Genomic DNA, 20929 nt, shown 5'->3' with positions numbered 1-20929 from the left:
AGTGCCAGCCCTCAGGTACTGAGCAGCTTTTTCAAAGGCACCTTTTGATGTGGCTCTACCAGCTGCTGCTTCCCGGACCACCCTCTAGGGCTCTGCTCGCTGCATTCCCCGGGCTGTGACCCCTGCACCCACTGCCCCAGTGATCTGGGCGCCCGCTTGCCATGGTGGCAGGGGGCACAGAGGAGGATTTGTCAGCTCTTATCGGGGGCCAGGGCCAGGGATAGCTTTGAAGAGGGGGTGTCATCTGAGCAGAAGGTGTAGGAGGTACAGGCATTTGCCATATGGGAAGGGGTGGGACAAAGAGAAGTGATGCGTGGGTGTGTGTTCAGGTATGAGGTGGAGGAGGGGGGCGTGCCAGAAAGATGCACGGAGACCGGAAAATGCAGGATGTGCTCCAAAACTTTGCAAGCAGTTCGGGTTCGTGAGCTGCAGAAATGCTGGCGGGGCCCGTGGGCTGTGGGAAATGGTGCCTTCTCTACCCTTCTTTCCCAGTGGACCCTGGAGGGTTAAAAGCAAGGACAGCTTTTAATCAGACTTGATTTTTAGAGAGACCTTTGTCACCGTAACATCTGATCTGGTGGGAAATGCCTGATTTTTACGACGGGACATTCAGTATTGCTGCTACCCACAGAAGGACCCTGGTTGGAAATCTTCACGCCAGTGGCTTTCCCAGAAGTTATAAGGGCGACAGATTTTTAGATCACATTCTCACCCAGAGAGCCTCCTCTGAGGTCAGTGGGAACACCTGTGTAAGCTGCTCACGGAAGCCAGCGTGCCGTCCCTCCCCAAAGCGCCAGCAAGGCCAGTTGATAACTCCCTCCCATTTCTAGGTTGGTCTCCATCGCACTCCACAAAGTGCACAGAGCACCATCGGTCCTCTTCCTGCTGTGATGCAGACAGACCCAACCGCTGTGGCAGGCTTCTCTTGTGTTGATGTAAAGCCCTTGTCAACGCTGAGGAATTTTGCTGCATCAGATACTTTTTTCTACTGCCAGGATTAGAAGATATAGTAGCAGGAGTTTCTTCTTTTATCCTCTGGCCTGTATTTCAGAATAGGAGAGAATTTTATGTTTTTAAAAATTTTCTGATTTTCAGTAACACGTGAAATAGTCCAAAGATACACAATGAAGTGTGTAATTTCCCCACCCCACCTCTGTTTCTACCCCCTGAAATAACCAATGACAGCAGCTTAGTGAGTGTCCTTCTATGTATTTATCTAGATGCACAGAAACATATTTCTATATATTCACACATTTAAATTTGGTTTTGTTTGTTTGACTCTTCCTGCCTCCCTCCCTCCCTTTTCTTTTTTTCGTTTTTTTTAAATTAATTAATTGATTGATTTATGGCTGCATTGGGTCTTCATTGCTGCCCACGGGCTTTCTCTAGTTGCGGAGAGAGGGTGCTACTCTTCATTGCGGTACGCGGGCTTCCATTGTGGTGGCTTCTCCTTGTTGCGGAGCACAGGCTCTAGGCGCACGGGCTTCAGTAGTTGTGGCTCGCGGGCTTAGATGCTCCACAGCATGTGGGATCTTCCCAGACCAGGGCTCGAACCTGTGTCTCCTGCATTGGCAGGTGGATTCTTAACCACTGTGTCACCAGGGAAGTCCCTCTTTCGTTCTTTCTCTCTTTCTTTTACAAAAAACAAAGGCATCCCTTTGGCCGTTTTCTACAGTTGAAAACTAATGTCCGCATCTCCCCTTTGACCAGAACACATGAACTCTTTTAGAAAGAGACCTTCAGCTTCCTTCTGGCTCTAACTAGCAACACATGTTTTACCTCCAGGACTCCCATTGTGTCTGGGGTTCCTGGAATCTGTGAGGCTTAGGCGCTGGGATCCCCGTGAAGTCATTACTCTTTGAAAGAGATCTGAGGACTCACACAGCAAGGGCACAGGTACCTCCTATGAGACCCCAGCCCCTCGCCCAATGATTCAGGGCTAATGCCAGTGTAACCACAGCTCTGTGTCAAGTTGACCTTGGCATCTTACAAAATCCTCTTTGAGATTAAGTTTACCAGTACCTACTGGTTTGTGTCAATTAAAGCTTATCATTTGGGAGATTAGAATATTGTTCTCATCTTCCAGCTGCTTTGTAAGGAAAAGTTTTACCCCAGTGACTAAGCCGGGTCCACGAAATTGCTTGGAACCGTTCAACTGGTCAGTGTGTTGCCAGTGCTGTGGATGAGGCAGCAAATGAGGGTATTGGCTTTCTATAAAGTGCTTGTTGTAAATGTTTAGGATCCTCATTAAGGCTGCCTGGTGGTGGCCTGAGTCCCACATCGTCCCTACGGACATACGTGAATCTATGATGTAGTGATTGTGATACAAGGTTTTTATCTGTGGGTCATGGTCACTGCTCTTCAAGAAGTGAGCCGCGTGGTGTCAAAAAGCCACCCCAGAAACCATGAGGAAAGCCTGTCGACCAAGAAGGCTGTGCTTACTGGACCGAATACAGTGAGATGAACCAGCACTTTGACCATCTTAGCAGCATCTCAGAAGAGAGAAGATGGGGAAGGGTATTTATAGGGTTTCAGTACCGCGGTTGGGCGATTTTAAAGAGAATTTGACAGGAATGCAGCCTGAGGTAAACTGTGAGCTTTGGAAGATGAGGATGTGCCAGTGCAGGTTCATTGGTTGTGACAAATGCACCATCTGGTGCGGGATGTTCATACTGGGGGGTTGTGTGTGCGGACAGGGGTGTATATGGGAACTCCCTGTAATGTCTGCTCAGTTTTGACGTGGACCTTAAACTACTCTAAAAAACAAAGATTATTAAATTCAAAAAAATTTTTTTAATGTTATTTTATTTTTTTATACAGCAGGTTCTTATTAGTTATCTATTTTATACATGTTAGTGTATATATGTCAATTCCAATCTCCCAATTCATCCCACCACCACCACCACCCCTGCTGCTTTCCCCCCTTGGTGTCCATACGTTTGTTCTCTATGTCTGTGTCTCTATTTCTGCCCTGCAAACTTGTTCATCTGTACCATTTTTCTAGGTTCCACATATATGCATTAATATATGATACTAATTTTTCTCTTTCTGACTTACTTCACTCTGTTTAAAGAGAGTTTTGCAAGGCAGTATTGGGATTGGGCAAAGTTAGTTTGGACTGGGCAGAGTTATGTCATGCTAGTTGTTTTTTCTTTTAATAAATTTATTTATTTTAAGCTGCATCAGGTCTTCGTTGCTATGTGCAGGCTTTCTCTAGTTGCGGTGAGCAGGGGCTACACTTTGTTGCGGTGCACGGGCTTCTCACTGTGGTGGCTTCTCTTGTTGCAGAGCACAGGCTCTCGGCATGAGGGCTCAGTAGTTGTGGCTTGTGGGCTCTAGAGCGCAGGCTCAGCAGTTGTGGCACACAGGCTTAGATGCTCTGCAGCATGTGGGATCTTCCCGGACCAGGTCTTGAGCCCATACTCCCTGCATTGGCAGGCGGATTCTTAACCACTGAGCCACCAAGGAAGCCCCTGTCATGCTAGTTTTCATTATTTATTTATTTATTTATTTTCATAAAAATTTCATATCTTTAAGGTGGTGATTTTTCTTTTATCGGTACACGGGCCTCTCACTGTTGTGGCCTCTCCCTCTGCAGAGCACAGGCTCCGGACGCACAGGCCCAGCGGCCATGGCTTATGGGCCCAGCTGCTCTGTGGCATGTGGAATCTTCCCGGACCGGGGCACGAACCCGTGTCCCCTGCATCGGCAGGTGGACTCTCAACCACTGCGCCACCAGGGAAGCCCCGGTGGTGATGCTTTGATATACATATACAGAGTGAAATGATTACTTCAGTCAAGCTAATTAACGTATCCATCTTTGTATACTGGAAATTTGCTAAGAGAGTAGATTCCAGGTGCTCTCACCACACACACACAGACACACACGTACACAAATGGCAGGTATGGAGGACATACTAGTTTTATTTATTTATTTATTTATTTTAAGTTTACCCATTTATTTATTTATTTTTATATCTACTTATTTATTGGGTTGCACCAGATCTTAGTTGCAGCACGTGGGCTCCTTAGTTGTGGTATGCAAAGTCTTAGTTGCGGCATGCATGTGGGATCTAGTTCCCTGACCAGGGATCGAACCTGGGCCTCCTGCATTGGGTGTGTGGAGTCTTATCTGCTGAGCCACCAGGGAAGTCCCAGGACATACTAGTTTTAGATTGTGGGTCCTGCAAGTTGAGGGCCATTGGACTTAATAAGTAAGCAGTTTTACTTAGTTTATAGTTTTCTCTTTCTAGAGTATTTCTTGCAGCAAACAGATCTCACTGTATTTTAACTGAGGGACAGGAAATTTGTTTCACTTCTCAGTGGATTCTACCAGATCAGGAAGATCACTGCCTTAAATCTCACAGAAAAGCTCTGATGATTGCAGATTATGCTTTGGGGACCTTAAGCAACTGGGGAGAAATCTGGAACCAGGAGGTGTCAGGACCCACGGAGAGCAAGTCTACGGTTCTCTGCCATTTTGAGGAGCAGTGAGTTGGCCTCTGCCCGTGAGGCGTTCTCTGGGCTGGGAACTGTGGTTTCCCGAGCTGGCTCTGGCTCCTAGGAAGACCTTGGGGTCTTTTACGTAAGTGGGACTTGAGGATGACTTGGAAAGGACGGGGGAATTCTGCAGAATAGTCCAGTGACTAAACAGATGTTAGTTGCCAACCTCCCATGGCCGAACTCTGGCTAGGCTGTGTTAACCATCTTTTCTTTTTCTCTTGTTGTTTTCTGTATTGCAGCTTATCCCCAGGTTCCTGACTCAGAAGGTTGAACTTGTGACCCATTTTCTAAGACGGTCTTTTTACTTTTCCATTTCTAAGCGAGAAGCTACAGAGCAAATCTGAATTCATATTTAATATAGAGCCCCGTGGGGTGGGCCCCAGGCCAAGAACTAGGTTACTTGTAAACGTGTACTCTTTTGCTGGTCTTGGGCCTTCCTGTTTATTGTTGAAGCCAGGAGACGGAGCCCACCAAGTAGCACAGTTTCCACAATGAAAAAAATAATAACCCAGAAGCAGTGCAACATAGTCACTTTGCCTTCCTAAGGCCAAATGAGTACTCTTTCTCAGTTTTTTCATTTTGGGGTTTGTTTCTTTCAAAACTATGTTCATTTGTCTGACACTATTTATGTTGTAATAATTCCTAAATCCTAAATCCAATTTCAGGGTCTGGGTGTTAGTATAGGGTCTCTAGCTGGCTGATCGGCTGGAAAGACTGCTTAATGACTTCCTTGCACAGCTGTTTGCTCAAAGGAACACCTATTTCTTTTTTTTCTTTTTTTTTTTGCGGTACGCGGGCCTCTCACTGTTGTGGCCTCTCCCGTTGCGGAGCACAGGCTCCCGACGCGCAGGCTCAGCGGCCGTGGCTCACGGGCCCAGCCACTCCGCGGCATGTGGGATCTTCCCGGACCGGGGCACGAACCCGTGTCCCCTGCATCGGCAGGCGGACTCTCAACCACTGCGCCACCAGGGAAGCCCTCTTTCTTTTTTTTTTGAACAGTACTTTGATTTCTTGGACTTAAAGAATTTACATACTAAATACTGAATAAGAAAGAAATAAAAAGCGTGATTAAATAAATATGAAACTTCTCAGTTCTGGCTTTCATGGCTTTCAGAGTATCATGCCTTGAAATAAAACCTTAAACTTGAATCAACCCACAGATGCCACTTCAAATCAGCACAGCTACATATAGTTTCCCTTTTTGCATGGTGTGTGTGTGTGTGTTCAAACTTGTGTTCCATGTAAGTTATTTTGAAAGATAAGTTTTAGATCCTGAAATCATCAGAATATCTGACTGCTAATCATCATGGTGGTAGATAATGTACCTCTTATATTATTCCACCTTATTAACACCCTTTAGTCCTCGTATGCTATACTATGCAGATGAATTGGCAGGAAAAATGAATACATTTATCTGTGAAGAAATGAGAGAGCCTCCGTGGAAACACGTATTTCTCATTCTCTGTTTTCAAGGAGAAAGCGATCTGCTGCAGCTGCGGCACAGGGAACCCTGCTCACCTGAGATACTGTGTCACCTGTGAGGGGCCCCTGTCTTCATCACAAGAGGTAGGTTGATTGCATGTGCCAGTCCTGTATTTTAATGGCTGATAAATGTTCAGTGTTAGTGATAAGAAATATAGTCTGCAGAGGGGAGAGGAAGTTTGTAGGGGAGGAGAGGGGAGAGACCAAAAGAAGCTGCTCACGGTAAAGTGAAAGCAACATTTCTATGTTCACCAGTACAAAACTGTTTTCAAAGTCTTCAGGGTGATTCAATCAAGTTGGCAATTTCTTACAATTTCATTTAGTGACTGCACGGCCGCCAGTGGGGTAGGGGCTGTTCACATTTCACTCACGGGCAGGCACGTCTGTGTGGACTGTGCCTGCTGTGGTTTTTAGTTTTTGGTTTTTTTTTTTAAGAAAAAATTTAAGCTTTATCTTGGTAAAACATTCCAGATTCCCTCAGATCACAGCATATCAATAAGCAAAATGTACACATACTGATTTTATACTGCATGTCAAGTCCCAAATTCCTAGGAAAGCAAGTTGCAAAGTACAAGTGCTGGTAACAACTACAGGTAGTACTTTAAACAAAAATAAGTGAGTTTTCAGCCCTTAAGTGAAATGAGGCTTTAATCAAAAAAAGACTCAATTCCACGGTGTGCCTGCTGTGTTTTGAAATTGAGAGCATGGTGGGCACCCATCATTGGGTTTCCTGCCAGCCTAACTTGAGTGTTTAAAATGAAGGAATTTAAATATAGTGAATAGGTTCCGTGTAGCTGATCTGTTTTATGTTTATAAAATGTTCTGATAAAGTTTAAAATTACTTCCTGGTGGCTCTTGCCCTGACCTAACAATCCCATGAAGAAGTAGGCGTTTTAGAAGAAAGTAGCCAATTTAGAAGAAAAATACTTGCTTCCTTGGGGGCGTTGTATAATATTTCTCTCTGTTTGGGGGCTTCTCATCTTGGAGCAATTACTTGGGAAGCTGGACAAGCATGTGATGGTCAGTGTAGTCAGCACGTTAGTATCAGCAGGCAGGGGGTTGCGATCCCGGGGCCGCCAACACAAAGTACCGCAAACCGAGTGGCTGGAAACAGCAGAATTTCATTGTCTCACAGTTTTGGGCACCTGAAGTCCAGAATCAAGATGCTGCCAGAGCCCTGTTGTCCGTGACGCTCTAGGGAAGGAACTCTCTCCAGCTCCCTGTGGAGTGCATCACCCCAGTCACCTGGCCACCTTCTCCCTGTATGACTTCACACCCTCTTCCCTCTGGGTGTGTATCTCTCTGTCTCCCTTTTTTATAAGGACACCAGTTATACTGGATGAGGGCCCCCCCTAATGACCTCATTTTATAATAACTTGATTACCTCTGTAAAGATCCTATTTCCAAATAAGGTCATATTTTTTTAAGAAAAAATTTAACCCTAGGTGCTGGGGTTAGGACTCCTCTTTGGAGGAGATACAATTTACCTTTAAAAAAATCTTTGTTTTTCATATACTTGTAACTTCTTTTCTCTGCTTTTATTTAAATTTTTCTTTTTAATTGTTGATTTACAACAATTCACCCCTTAACAGGAAGGTTGGCCAAGATATCTTTTTTTTTTTTTTAATTGGCCACACCACGTGGCTTGTGGGATCTTAGTTCCCGACAAGGGATCGGACCCGTGCACCCCTGCTGTGGAAGCACAGAGTATTAACCACTAGATGGCCAGGGAATTCCCCAAGGTATCTGTTAATGCTTTGTCTAATTACTGACAGTCTAAGACTAGCTGATTTAAAGGAACTCTTTTTGTTCCAAGTTTTATAGAGGTATTATTTATAAGCAATAAAACTCACCTACTTTAATTTTACAGGTTAATGACTGTTGGTAGTTATATACAGTCATTTAAACCACCACCACCGTAAAGATACAGAACAGTCCCGTTACCGTACAAAGTTTCCTCATGTTCTTTGGCAGCTGAGCCCCTCCCATAATCACCAGCCCCAGAAAATACTCATCCCTTCGGACACTGTGGCATTGCCTTTTAAGGAAGTCTGTAGCTCTTGTGCGCGTGTGTTTGATTTCCTTCATTTACCATAATGTTTTGAGGTTCATTCATGTTGTATGTATTAATTTTTTAAAACTTTTGATAATTGAGTACTATTCCACCTTATGGATATAATATAACGAATTCATCCATTCACCAGTTAACAGGCACTTGGGTTGTTTCCAGTTTCAGGCTATTATGAATAATGCTGCTGTGAACATTCCACATGCAAGTCTGTGTGTGGACGTAGTTTTCATTTCTCTTGGGTCAATACATAGGACTGGGATTGCTGGTTCCATCTAAGTTCCTCTTTAATTTTATAAGATGTTGCCGTACTTTTTTCCCAAAGTGTCTATACCGTTTTACATTCCTACCAGTGAGATATGGAGGTTCCAGTTTCTCTGCATTGTCACCAACACTTGGTATTATCAGGCACTTTTTTCATGACTTCCCCTCTTTACCATTTTAATGTCTGTAGGATCTGTAGTGCGACCGCCTCTTTCGTTCCAGATGTTTGTAATTTGTGTTCTCAGTTTCCTCTCTCTCTCTCATCCTTTCTCCCGCCTTTTCTCTCTTTTTCTCAGTCTCTCTCTCCAGCTAGAGACTTATAATTTTTTAAAATTTTATTTATTTATTTTTAGCTGTGTTGGGTCTTTGTTGCGTGTGGGCTTTCCCTAGTTGTGGCGAGGGGGGCTACTCTTCGTTGCAGTGCGTGGGCTTCTCGTTGTGGTGGCTTCTCTTGCTGTGGAGCACGGGCTCTAGGTGCACAGGCTTCAGTAGTTGTGGCACACGGGCTCAGTAGTTGTGGCTCGCGAGCTCTAGAGCACAGGCTCAGTAGTTGTGGCGCATGGACATGTGGCTCCTTGGCATGTGGGATCTTCCCAGACCAGGGCTCGAACCCGGGTCCCCTGCATTGGCAGGTGGATTCTTAACCACTGCACCACCAGGAAAGTCCCATAGAGACTTAAAACTTTTATTGATCTTTTCAGAGAACTAGTTTCTGGTTCATTGATTTTCTCTATTTTTTGGTTTCGTTTTTTGGAATTTTGCTCTTTATTGTTTCCTTTATTCTCTTTGTTTTAGATTTTATTTAATATTCTCTTTCTGATTTCTTAAGGTGAGAATTCAAATCTTTGATTAAAAATTTTTCTTCTTTTTAAAAAGAGACTACAAATTTATCTCTAAGAACTTCTTTAGCAATATTCCACAAATTTATGTAAGTTGTATTTTTATTATAATTCAGTTTAGTTTTATTAAAATTTTATTAAAGTATATTTTCTAACATCCCTTGTGATTTCTCCTTTGGCCTATGATTTATTTAGAGGTTGGTTGTTTAATTTCCAAATATATGGGGTTTCCCTTATCTTATTGTTACTCATTTATAATTTTATTCCATTATAGTCAGAGAACATAACCTGTATGATTTGAGTTATTTTCAGTCAATGAAAATTGTTTTATGGCCCAGTATATAATCTAACCTGGAAAACATACCAGCTGCACTCAAAAGTGTGTTCCGTCATTGTGGGTATTCTATAAATATCACTGAAGTCAAAGTGTGATGTTGCACAGATCTTATATGTCTTTGCTGATCATATTCTAATTGTTCTGATAAATGCTGAGAAAGGGGTATTAAAACCTCCAACAATGATTCTGGAATTGTTTACTTCTGTCTTTAATTCTGTCACTTTTTGCATCATGTATTTTGTTAAGCACATAAACATTTTTTATTGTTATGTCTTCCTGGTGAATCTAACCTTTATCATTATGAAATTTCCCTCTCTATCTCTTGTAATACATTTTTTCCCCTAAACTTGTTTCAGCCTATATTGATATAGAACCACTCCAGCCTTCCTTTTTATTGTTTACATGGAATATTTTTATCTTTGTATTTACTTTCAGCCTATATAGTTGGACCTTGTCTCTGGCTTCCATATAGTTGTTTTTCCTTTTCATTTTTAAATTTTTGTAATTTTGTTTTTCCTTTTTTAAAAAATAATCCATTGTGATAATTTCTGCCTTTTAAGTGGAATGTTTTGTCCATCAAAGGTTAATATAATTATTGATATGTTTGGTTTTTGATCTACCATTTGATTATTGATTTTTAGTTTTCCCATCTGTTTCCTTTGTTCCTACTTTCTTGCCTTTTGGGGGTTTTTGAATACTTTTTAGAATTATATTTTAATTTTCTTGTTGACTTTTTTTTTTTTTTTTTTTTTTTTTTTTGCGGTACGTGGGCCTCTCACTGTTGTGGCCTCTCCCGTTGTGGAGCACAGGCTCAGCGGCCATGGCTCACGGGCCCAGCCCCTCCGCAGCATGTGGGATCTTCCCGGACCGGGGCATGAACCCGTGTCCCCTGCATCGGCAGGCGGACTCTCAACCACTGTGCCACCAGGGAAGCCCTCTTGTTGACTTTTTAGCTGTATTTCTTGGGATTATTTTTTAGTAGTTGCCCTAGTGATTAAAATATACATTTTTAACTTTTTAGTCTAATTAGTTATTATTGTACCACATCAGGTTAAATACAGAAATCTTGCAACTATATAGGTTCATATCCTTTCCCCCATCCTTTATGTTACAGTTATACATATTACACCTTTATACATCATAAACCCTTCAAGAATGTTGTGGTTTATGTTGTTAAACAATTGTATGTATCTCTTAAAGAAATTAAGAGAAGAAAGAATATATATATATACACATATACGTATGAATGTATATATGTATAACTGAATCACTGTGCATTTCAATGAAAGGTCTGAAGGCTTTGTATTTAGAAACCCAGATTAGCAAGTTTTGTATCAAAACCCTGCTTTAACAGCAGGATAAATTGAAATTTAAGTCTGAAGGAAAAGTTTCCAAAGGGTTTCTCCTTTGATTTTATCCCAAAGAGTCTTCCTTTAATTGCACATAAATGGGGCGAGGATAAGTATATACTAAAGGGGTCTTCTTTCTCAGAATCTGTGGGTGTTGGGAGCTGGGGTAGCCTCTTTCTGGAAAGATGTCTGTTTTAGGACAACAGAGCAATCCCTGAAGTAAAACGGGATACACTGGGCGCATAGTTTTCTTTGAGGAAAAATTATCCTTAGTAAACACTTTCTATAATGTATGCACACCTTCCGTTATCAATGGAGTCAGTTATTCATTGATCGATTGATTCATTCAGTAACTACTTGAGTGGCTCCCAGGTGCCAGGTCCCAGGTCCTGTGCTTGTGGGGAAAAGTGTGAAATGAGAGTCCTTTCCCCCCAGGAAATCAGGTCTAGTGGGAAGGAAGCTGACACAGGGAGCCTGACCCTGTGCTGAGCACTCCTGCGGACTGAGCTGCGCTTAACCAGGTGAAATCCCGCCGCAGGAGCGCCCCGTGAGGGAGCCACTGTGTTGAAGGGGCTGCATGGAGTCGTGGATGAAAGCCCGGCTATAGCGTAGAGTCGGCTGACCTGGGTTCAGATCGCGGGGCTCATCCCCTCGGTGCCTCGCTTTCCCTCATCTGTAAACAGAGGCGACCAGGGCGCCCGCGTGCCACCTCTGCCGTGGGGTTTAGCAGCGGGAGCAAAGATTCTAGTCCAGGTCCGCCTGCCAGAGTCTCAGAAAGTCTCATGAGACAATCCCAACTCCCCCCCCAAAGAAAATAATTCTTCTCCTGTGTCAGGAGTGGCAAGTAAGTTAACATTGCCAGATGGAAACCAGAGTCCAAGGAGAGAGGATGAGCCTCGGCCGTGACCTCTCAGGCCGCCCCGTCTCCTCAGGCTTTTTCTCTAGTAACATCCTCACAGCGAGGGCGGTGGGCATGCTGCCTTTGGCGTCCCAGGTAACGGGGGCTTCAAGATATGTGAGGCACCAGTTTCCTCGACTTTCCATGAAGCAGCGCATGTTCTTTGTTCTAATTTATTCACTGGTGAAGCTCATCATAGTTTTACTCTTTGGGGCAGAAGTACCACCGTATTTCCGGGGTTTGCACTGGTCTGCGGCTTCCTTCTCTTCCGGATCGGGAGGGGGATTGGGGTATTGACCCACCCGTACGGCCCTGTGTCCACCCGTCCACGTGAGAGCAGGGGAAGCTTGATATGGAGCCGCCATGGGGGTTTTAACACAGCTTCTCTGTGCCTCAGGGGCCCCCGGAGCCAGGCTCCTCCCTTCCACAGCCTTGCTGAAATCGCTTCTTGGGATTTGGGTCCTAGCACCTATTTCCCTAAGAATCTGCAGACAGAGATCAGTAGTTCTCTCAGATTGAGAAGGTGTCTCATTGCTGTTTTCATCTGCATTTTTTGAGGTTAAACCTTTTCATTCATCTGTTGACTCCTGGTGTTTTCTTCTTTTATGAATTGTCTACTTACCTTTTTAATGAAACACGCAGAATTATTTATGGGAGTAAGGGTCACATGTAAATAATGCAAGAGGTTTTGTGTGAAGGGTTAGTCTCCCTTCCCATCCTAGTCCCACGGCTCCTACCCCCAGAAGTAATCACTGTAACCCACTTTCTGAGGTCTTCTTTCAGCCATTCGATGCATTAATAAGTAACTGGTAGTTTAATACGAACACAGACCCAGTTCTTTGCTCCTAGCAGTGTATCTCGTTAGTAACCTCATTTTTTCTGCTGTCTGTATGTCCCGTGGTGCGTTTAGACCATCCCCTGGTGCTGGACGTTTAGGGCTGGCTGTTTTCAGTTATTTCCTCTAAAACCACAATCCTGCAGGGAATGGTCTTGAATATACTTCTTTGTGAATTTGTCCATCTGTAGGATAAATTCTAGAAGGTAGAATTACAGGGTCAGAGGGTATGGGCATGTGTTCTTTGGACGGCTGCAGATTGTATGGTATGGGCGTAATTTGTATGGGAAAATTGTGTCTCTGATATTCATGAAAATATAAAAGTATTTTCTATCCTCTAGCCTGGCGTTGCAACTTGCTACTCCGTTTGTTATAAATGTGGAGCCAGCAATCACCCATCTGCACGATTCTGTGGCTCCTGTGGTATTTACGTGAAGTCCTTGGCAAGACCTAGTGTGGAGAACAGCTTGGCTCCAGCTGCTGGAGAACCTGGCCCTTTTGCTGAGGTGAGGCCTCTATGGTAGTAAGAACTGGACCCAGGAAGGGGTTGTGACTCTGAATTTGTGTTCTCGACCCTGTGAGCCAACCCAGGGGAAGAGAGCCGAAACACTTAGACCTTTCTCGTGGACTTTCAGCTGGGTGTGTAAATACCTTCAACCACATTATGTTTTAAACACTCGAGTGATTTCTTCAGAATTCAAAGATGTAAATATGCATTTATCTGTAGTAAATCGAGGTCTAACTGCGTGTGCAAGGTAATAGATGTAATGTCATTAGGGAGCTTTAAAATACATGGGATAGAATGTACTCTCGTCTCGTGAATTTCTTATGTAGCACACCAAGAACTTTCCCCCTGCTCTTTTATATTTTAGAAAACTTATATTGGGTTCGTACAATTGCTTTCGCCACTTATAACAACTGGGCATATTTGAGGAAAATCTCACAAGGTTATTTTCAGAAGGACTTAATCTGTAACCAGCTTTGTGTTAGACTTTTATGAATTTGTCTAAGCTACAGAAAGACTTTTCGGGTTTCTTCTCTTCTTTAGATTCTTCGAATCTCTTCATTAGAAGAATTTGAAGCTTGATGATTGTTAGAGAGAATGCACGTGCACTCAGCAACTTTGCATTCATTTTTAGGGAGTTCATGGTTCCTTAACCCAAATGAAAAGCACTCAGCAACTTTGCATTCATTTTTAGGGCGTTCACGGTTCCTTAACCCAAATGAAAACACTTGCAGATCCCGGGACTGCCAATAACCGAGGTGGCACCTTTGTGCAAATGAGACATGGTGTTTTTCTTCTCAAGACAATTGACTGCCATCTGTTGGAAATTGATTGTAATTTACTAATTTTGTTAGACATTTTCTTTTACCATAAAAATTGTCCTAATATGCAAACATACAATGTCCACTATGTGAATATTACCCGTTTAGATGCAATGCTTTTGTGCAGTGTGCAAAGTACATATCCTTGCATGGTGGTCCTCTCAGGTCCCCAGGCCCAGATGCAGGAGAGTGTCTCAGAGAAAATGTAGGTGCCCAGTAGTTGAGTGTGGATGGGTAGTAAAGTCTATGCTCCTCTGAATTGTAGAGCTGAGAGGATAGATTTCCAGGCCTCAGGCGGCAGGACAGGGAGCATCAGTTGATTTGCCGAATTTGAGACAGTCAGTGGACAAGGGGTGGGGCTGGCTTCAGGGCTCAGGCTGGGAGTTGCTGCGAAAAACAAGCAAAGAAGGTGAGGCAAGGCCTGAAAACCCCTTTTAGTTCAAAGTACAGTGTTTTGGAGATACTTTTACTCCTGATTAGAATTGTTTTCTGTGATAAAATGGAGAATTAATTAATTTATATTATAGGTTTTTTTTTTTTTAATGTTTTCTGCCTTGCTCATACAGCCTCAATCTGCCTGGCAGCCCCTAAATGTTCCTTTTCCCAAGCCTGATGCTGGGCCTAAGAAGGATGTGGGCACACAGACCACTGGCCTGTTCTACCCGTCTGGGACCCTCCTGGCAAAAAAAGAACTGGAAATGGCTTCTCAGAAGCAGAGGCAGGAGAAAATGAGTGACCATAAACCTCTCCTCACAGCCGTCAGCCCAGGGAGAGGTGAGACACACTCTCCTCTCAGAAGGGAACCCACTCTTTCCCTGAAAGAAAATTACGTCTTTTATCTTCCTTTCGATTCATTTTTATGTACAAGAAGTGCCTTTATTTTTCTTACTTCAAGTAATTTTGCTTTGTATGAATAATAGCACTTCCTTAAACTTTTAGCATGTTTTGACTCTTAGCCCCGTTGTCGCGTTGGTAAATGAAGTCGCACATAAGAATGTGTACTACTGGGCTTCCCTGGTGGTGCAGTGGTTGAGAGTCCGCCTGCCGATGCAGGGGACGCAGGTTCGTGCCCCAGTCTGGGAAGATCCCACATGCCGCGGAGCGGCTGGGCCCGTGACCCATGGCCGCTGAGCCTGCGCATCCGGAGCCTGTGCTCTGCAACGGGAGAGGCCACAACAGTGAGAGGCCCGCGTACCGCAAAAAAAAAAAAAAGAATGTGTGCTACTAACACAGAAATGTGCTTAGTCTGCGTCGTTACTGCTGACTGCCATAATCTCTTTTTCTATTGTGGCAAATTCACATGACATAAAATTCACCATCTTAACCATTTTAAAGGGTACAGTTCAGTGGCATTTAGTACAGCAGCAGCCATCACCACTGCATTTCTAGAACCTTTTCATCCCCCCAGAAGTAAACCCTGTACGTCCCCTTCCCAAGGGGGTAACGATCACTCATCCACTTTCTGTCTTTATGGATTTGCTTATTCTGGACATATAAGTGGAAGCATATAATATGGTCTTTTGTGACCGGCTTCTTTCACTTAGTATGATGTTTTCAAGTTTTGTCCATGTAACACGTTTTCAGTACTTCATTCTACTTTTTTAATAATAGCTCAGTGATATTCTATTGTGTGGATATATGACATTTGTTTGTATGTTCACCAGTAATAGACATTTGAGTTGTGTCCAGCTTTGTGTGTGTGTGTGTGTGTGTGTGTGAACAGGTTTGACTGTTAAGAATAACGGTGCTCTGAACATTCATGTAGAAATTTTTCTGTGGCATATGTTTTCATTTCTCTTGGGTATGTACATAGGAGTGCAGTTGCTGGGTCAAATGGTAACATGTTTAACTTTCTGAGGAACTTCTGGACTGTTTTCCAACGTGGCTGCACTATTTTACATTCTGACTGGCAGTGTATGAGGGTACCGATTTTTCCACATCTTTATCAGCACTTGTTATTATTTGACATTTTCATTACAAGCATCCTAGTGGGTGTGGAGCAGTGTCTCATTATGTTTTTTTTTTTTTTTTTTTTGCGGTACGCGGGCCTCCCACTGTCGTGGCCTCTCCCGTTGCGGAGCACAGGCTCCGGACGCGCAGGCTCAGCGGCCATGGCTCACGGGCCCAGCCGCTCCGTGGCATGTGGGATCTTCCCGGACCGGGGCACGAACCCGTGTCCCCTGCATCGGCAGGCAGACTCTCAACCACTGCGCCACCAGGGAAGCCCTCGTTATGGTTTTGATCAGCGTTTCCCTGATGACTAATGATGCTGAGCATCATTTCGTCTGAGTTACCTGATTTATTAGCATCCAGTTGTCCATAGTATCCCTTTATAATCCTTTTTATTTCAATAAGGTTGGTGGTAATATCCCCTGTTTAATTTCTGATTCTAGCAATTTGAGTCACTTCTCTTTTTCTTGGTGAGTCTAGGTAAAGATTTGCCAAGTTTGCTGATCTCTTTTCAAGAACCAACTCTGGGTTTTGTTGATTTTTTGTGTTGCGTTTCTGTTCTGTCTTTCGTTAATTTCCACTCTAATCTTCATTATTTCCTTATTTCTTCTTGTTTTAGGTGGAGTTTGCTCTTTTTCTAGTTTCTCAAGGTCAAAGGTTCAGGTCTTTTTTTTTTTTTAGGTGAAATTATTTATTTATTTATTTTGTGGGGTTCAGGTCTTGATTTGAGGCCTTTCTTCTTTTTTAATGTAGGCATTTACAACAATAAATTTCCCTGGGAGTGCTGCTTTCACTGCATCCCATAAGTTTTGGTGTTGTACCTTCATTTTCTTTCAACAGTGAATTTTCTAGTTTCCCCTGTGGTTTCTTCTTTGACCCACTGGTTGTTTAAGAATTATTTAATTTCCAAATAGTTGTGAGTTCCCCAAATTTCTGTCTGTTATTGATTTCTAGTTTCATTCTATTGTGATCAGAAACATACTTTGTATGATTTTAACCCTTTTAAATTTATTGAGACTTGACATGGCCTAACATATGACCTATCCTGGAGATTGTTCCATGTGCCCTTGAGAAGAATATATATTCTCTTGGGGGTGGAATAGTCTGTAGATGTCCATTAGGTCCTGCTAGTTTAGAGTGCTGTTCAAGTGTTCTATTTCTTGCTGACCTTCTGCCTAGTTGTTCTATCCATTTTGAAAATAGGGTATTAAAGTGTCCAACCATTGTTGCTGAGTTGTCTATTTCTCCCATCATTTCCCTCAGTTTTTGCTTCATGTATTTTGGTTATCTGTTATTAGGTACATACTTACAATTGTTTATAATTGTTATACCTTCATGATACCCTTTTTCATTATAAAATGTCCCTATTTTTATCTAGTAACATTTTATTTGGTCTTAAAATCTATTTTGTCTGGTATTAGTATAGCCAGTCCAGCTTTCTTGTGGTTGCTGTTTGCATGATATATATACTTCCATATTTTTTACTTTTAATCTGTTTGTATTTTTGAATCTAAAGTGTCTAAAATCTCTGTTTTTTGATTGGGTTGTTAAATTCATTCACATTTAATGTTATTGATAAAGTTGGATTTGTATCTTCCATTTTACTCATTCTTTTCTAAATGTTTGTATCTTTTTGTTCCTGTATTCCTCCTTTACTGCTTGCTTTTGTGTTGCATATTTTCTAATGTAAGATTTGAATGTTTAATGGGTTTTTTCCCCTATATATTGGGTTGACCAAAAAGTTCGTTCAGGTTTTTCCATACCAGCTTATTCCCTTATCTGTTGCTCTAGGGCTTACATTATACATCTTTTTTTAAAATTTTTTATTTATTTTATTTTTGGCTGCGTTGGGTCTTTGTTGCTGCGTGGGCTTTCTCTAGTTGTGGCAAGCAGGGGCTACTCTTCATTGTGGTGTGTGGGCTTCTCATCGCGGTGGCTTCTCTTGTTGCAGAGCACAGGCTCTAGGTGCGTGGGCTTCAGTAGTTGTGGCATGCAGCCTCAGTAGTTGTGGCTCACGGGCTCTAGAGCCCAGGCTCAGTAGTTGTGGCACACAGGCTCAGTTGCTCCTCGGCGTGTGGGATCTTCCCGGACCAGGGCTTGAACCTGTGTCCCCTGCATTAGCAGGCAAATTCTTAACCACTGCACCACCAGGGAAGCCCCTTACCTTACACATCTTATCAGAATATGTTTCAGATTTATAGTAATTTAATTCCAGTGTGACACAGAAATGCTACTCCTATATAGCTCTGTTCTTTCTTCCTTGTTTTATAGGTATATATAACAACAATGCCTACATATATTATATCTATATATGTTGCAAACACAACAAAACACTGTTATATTTATTACTTTATATAACCTTATGTCTTTTAAAAATGCTGGAAGAAGAAAGAACTACAGTTGACCCTTGAACAACATGGCTTTGAACTGTGTGGGTCTGTTTATATGTGGATTTTTTGTTTTCACTGTATGCTTACTTCAGTACTACATGATCCACAGTTGGTTGAGTGCACGGATGTGGGACCATGGATACGGAGGGCCAACTCTAAAGTTATGTACAGATTTTCAACTGCATGGGAGGTTGGTGCCCATAACCCCTGTGTTGTTCAAGGGTCAACTTTATTATATATTTATGGCTTTTGTTATATTAGCCTCCTTTCTTCCCATTTCTAGTTGTCTTTGTTTACTCCTGTGGATTTGAGTTACCATCTGGAGCCATTTCCTTAGCCCAGTCAAGCTTTGCTCCTGTCCACCGCTTTTGTGCTCTTATTGGCCAAGATATTACATTTCTATATGTTATAGGACAAATACTACACCTATATACATATTATTTTATGCAATATATTATTATATTTGTTAGGAGAAGAAAAGAAATAGGCATTTATAATGTCTTTTATAGTTACATGGTTACTTTATCAGTGCTTTTTGTTTTTTTGTGTGTATAGATTCACATTACTGTCTGGAGTCATTTGCTTTGAGCCTGAAGAACTTTCTTTAGTGTTTCTTATAGGGTGGTCTGATAGCAATGACTTCCCTCAGTTTTTTAGTGTCTGGTGACGTCTTCATTTTGCCTTCATTTTTGAAAGATAACTTCTGGGAATAGGATTCTTGGTTGACAGTTTTTTTTTTTCTTTTGAGCGCTTTGAATATGTTATCCCACTGTCTTCTGGCCTCCATGATTTCTGGTGAGAAATCTGCTGTTAATCTCTTGCAGATCCCTTGTATGTGATGAGTCATTTCTCTCCCGCTGCTCTCAAGATTCTGTTTTTGTCTCTTAAAAGTGTGTCTTTTGGTGTGGACCCTACTTGGAATTTGTTGAGCTGCTTGGATGTGTAAATTCATGCCTTTCATCAAATTTGGGAAGTTTGGGGCCATTGTTTCTTCAAATATTTTTTCTGCATTTTGCTCTGTCCCCTCTTCTGGGATTCTCATTATGCATATGTTGGTATGCTTGATAGTTTCCTGCAGGTTTCTTAGGCTCTGTTCATTTTTCTTCATTCTTTTTTTCTCTCTGTTTTTTGCATTGCATAATATCTGTTCATCTGTTTCTGAATTTGCTAATTCTTTTGTCAGTTCAAATTAACTTCTGAGTCTCTCTAGTTAATTTTTAATTTCAGTCATTATGCTTTTCTGCTACACAATATCTATTTGGTTCTCTTTATATATAATTTCTATGTATTTATTGATATTCTGTATTTCATGAGGCACCTTCTTTTACCTCTTCATGCATCGTTTCTTTTAGTTCTTTGGATATATTTACAATGGCTGCTTTGAAATCTTTGTTAAATCTCCAACATGTGACCTCTCTCACACTTTCTGTTGCCTGTTTTTTTTCCTGTGTGTGGATCACAGTTTCTTGTTTCTTTCCATTCTTTTTTTGTCTCTTAAATTTTCTTTTCTTTTTTTTTGGAACCTGGACATTTAAAATAACATATTGTAGCAACTCTGGGTACTGACCTCACCTCCAGGCTTGTTACTGTTATTTGCTTGTCTGTTTGTTTAGTGACCAGCTGGACCAGGTTCCTGAGCTCTGTCTCACCCCCACAGTGGGACACCTCTGAAGTTGCTCCTTGGAGAGTGAGGCCTTGGCCATGCACCCTGTCACCCTAGGATGACTGCGATTTTAGCAAGGCTCTCTTTGACCATCTCTCTCCCTGACCATAACCAGCCTTTAAGTTCCACTTATTGCTGGCTGATTGCTTTATTACTTTCCACCACACTGTGGGGGTGTAAATTGCTCTACAGGCTGATCCAATTACTTTCTTTTTTTTTTTTTTTTTGGATGTGGGCAAATCTCACTTTAATTGCAAATGGCTTCATTTACAGCATATTCAATAATGAACAAACAGGAGAGCTGTGACTTTTGAACATACGAATATATAAAAGTCCCTTGAAATTCAGGTAGTCAAGATAAGGGCATTTCGCAAGGAAAGCACCCCCGCCACCTCCCATTCTTCTGAAGTCTGTTTTACACTCATTTTAAAAGATGACGAGGCATACTCAGAAATTCAAAGTAGTAGGATGTGCCTTGCAGGGAGAGAAGAAAACCTTTTTCAGATTGTTGGGTAAATACATGTCAGCAATTCCACTTGACAAAAGCTGATGGATGTCCTCCCTGAGTCAGACTAGGCTCTGAGTGGGGATGGGAAACTGTGAGAAAGGGAGAACCTGATACAACACAGTACCAATCGGTTCCCCTCTAACACACCGTGCTGTGACCCCAGACATGGGTGTACAAGAGCAGCCACTGGGGTGGTGACTGACTGTCCTCACTGCCGGCAATTGACAAAGGGTCTCAATTTAACCCGTGGACAAAATCCTTGAGCAGCAAACTCAAATTGTCACTGAATTTAAATCATAAAGGATCTAAGGAAATTCTTGTTTTATTTATGTGTATATGTGGACTCCTTACACGATTAACATTCCTTTTCTCCTAAGGGTTTGTTCTATAAACTGGAGTGGCCTAAGAAAAGCATTGTATAATTTTGATTTTATTTTACGCTTTCAAAAGAGAAAGGAGGGAATGGAGAGAAAAGTGTCACAATTCTTCAACTCTGGGGCTCAGCACGTACAACAGA

General features: G+C 42.3%; 1 protein-coding gene across 1 annotated transcript in view; it reads left to right on the top strand.

Moving 5' to 3' along the window:
* Window positions 1–20929, top strand: part of DZANK1 (double zinc ribbon and ankyrin repeat domains 1) — a gene marked incomplete at its 3' end in the record, with an annotated part of 71830 nt that overhangs the window by 31995 nt on the left and 18906 nt on the right. The window contains exons 9-11 of the mRNA XM_082856800.1: window positions 5977–6069; window positions 12917–13081; window positions 14486–14675. Of these exons, the coding sequence (XP_082712926.1) occupies window positions 5977–6069; window positions 12917–13081; window positions 14486–14675 (448 nt within the window). The remainder of the gene's footprint in view (window positions 1–5976; window positions 6070–12916; window positions 13082–14485; window positions 14676–20929) is intronic.

The sequence above is a fragment of the Leucopleurus acutus genome (genome assembly GCF_964270905.1).
Source record: "Leucopleurus acutus genome assembly, chromosome: 16".
Taxonomy (NCBI): domain Eukaryota; kingdom Metazoa; phylum Chordata; class Mammalia; order Artiodactyla; family Delphinidae; genus Leucopleurus; species Leucopleurus acutus.
The sequence above is the reverse complement of the archived record's forward strand: the minus strand, read 5'-3'. Positions and strand labels throughout refer to the sequence as shown.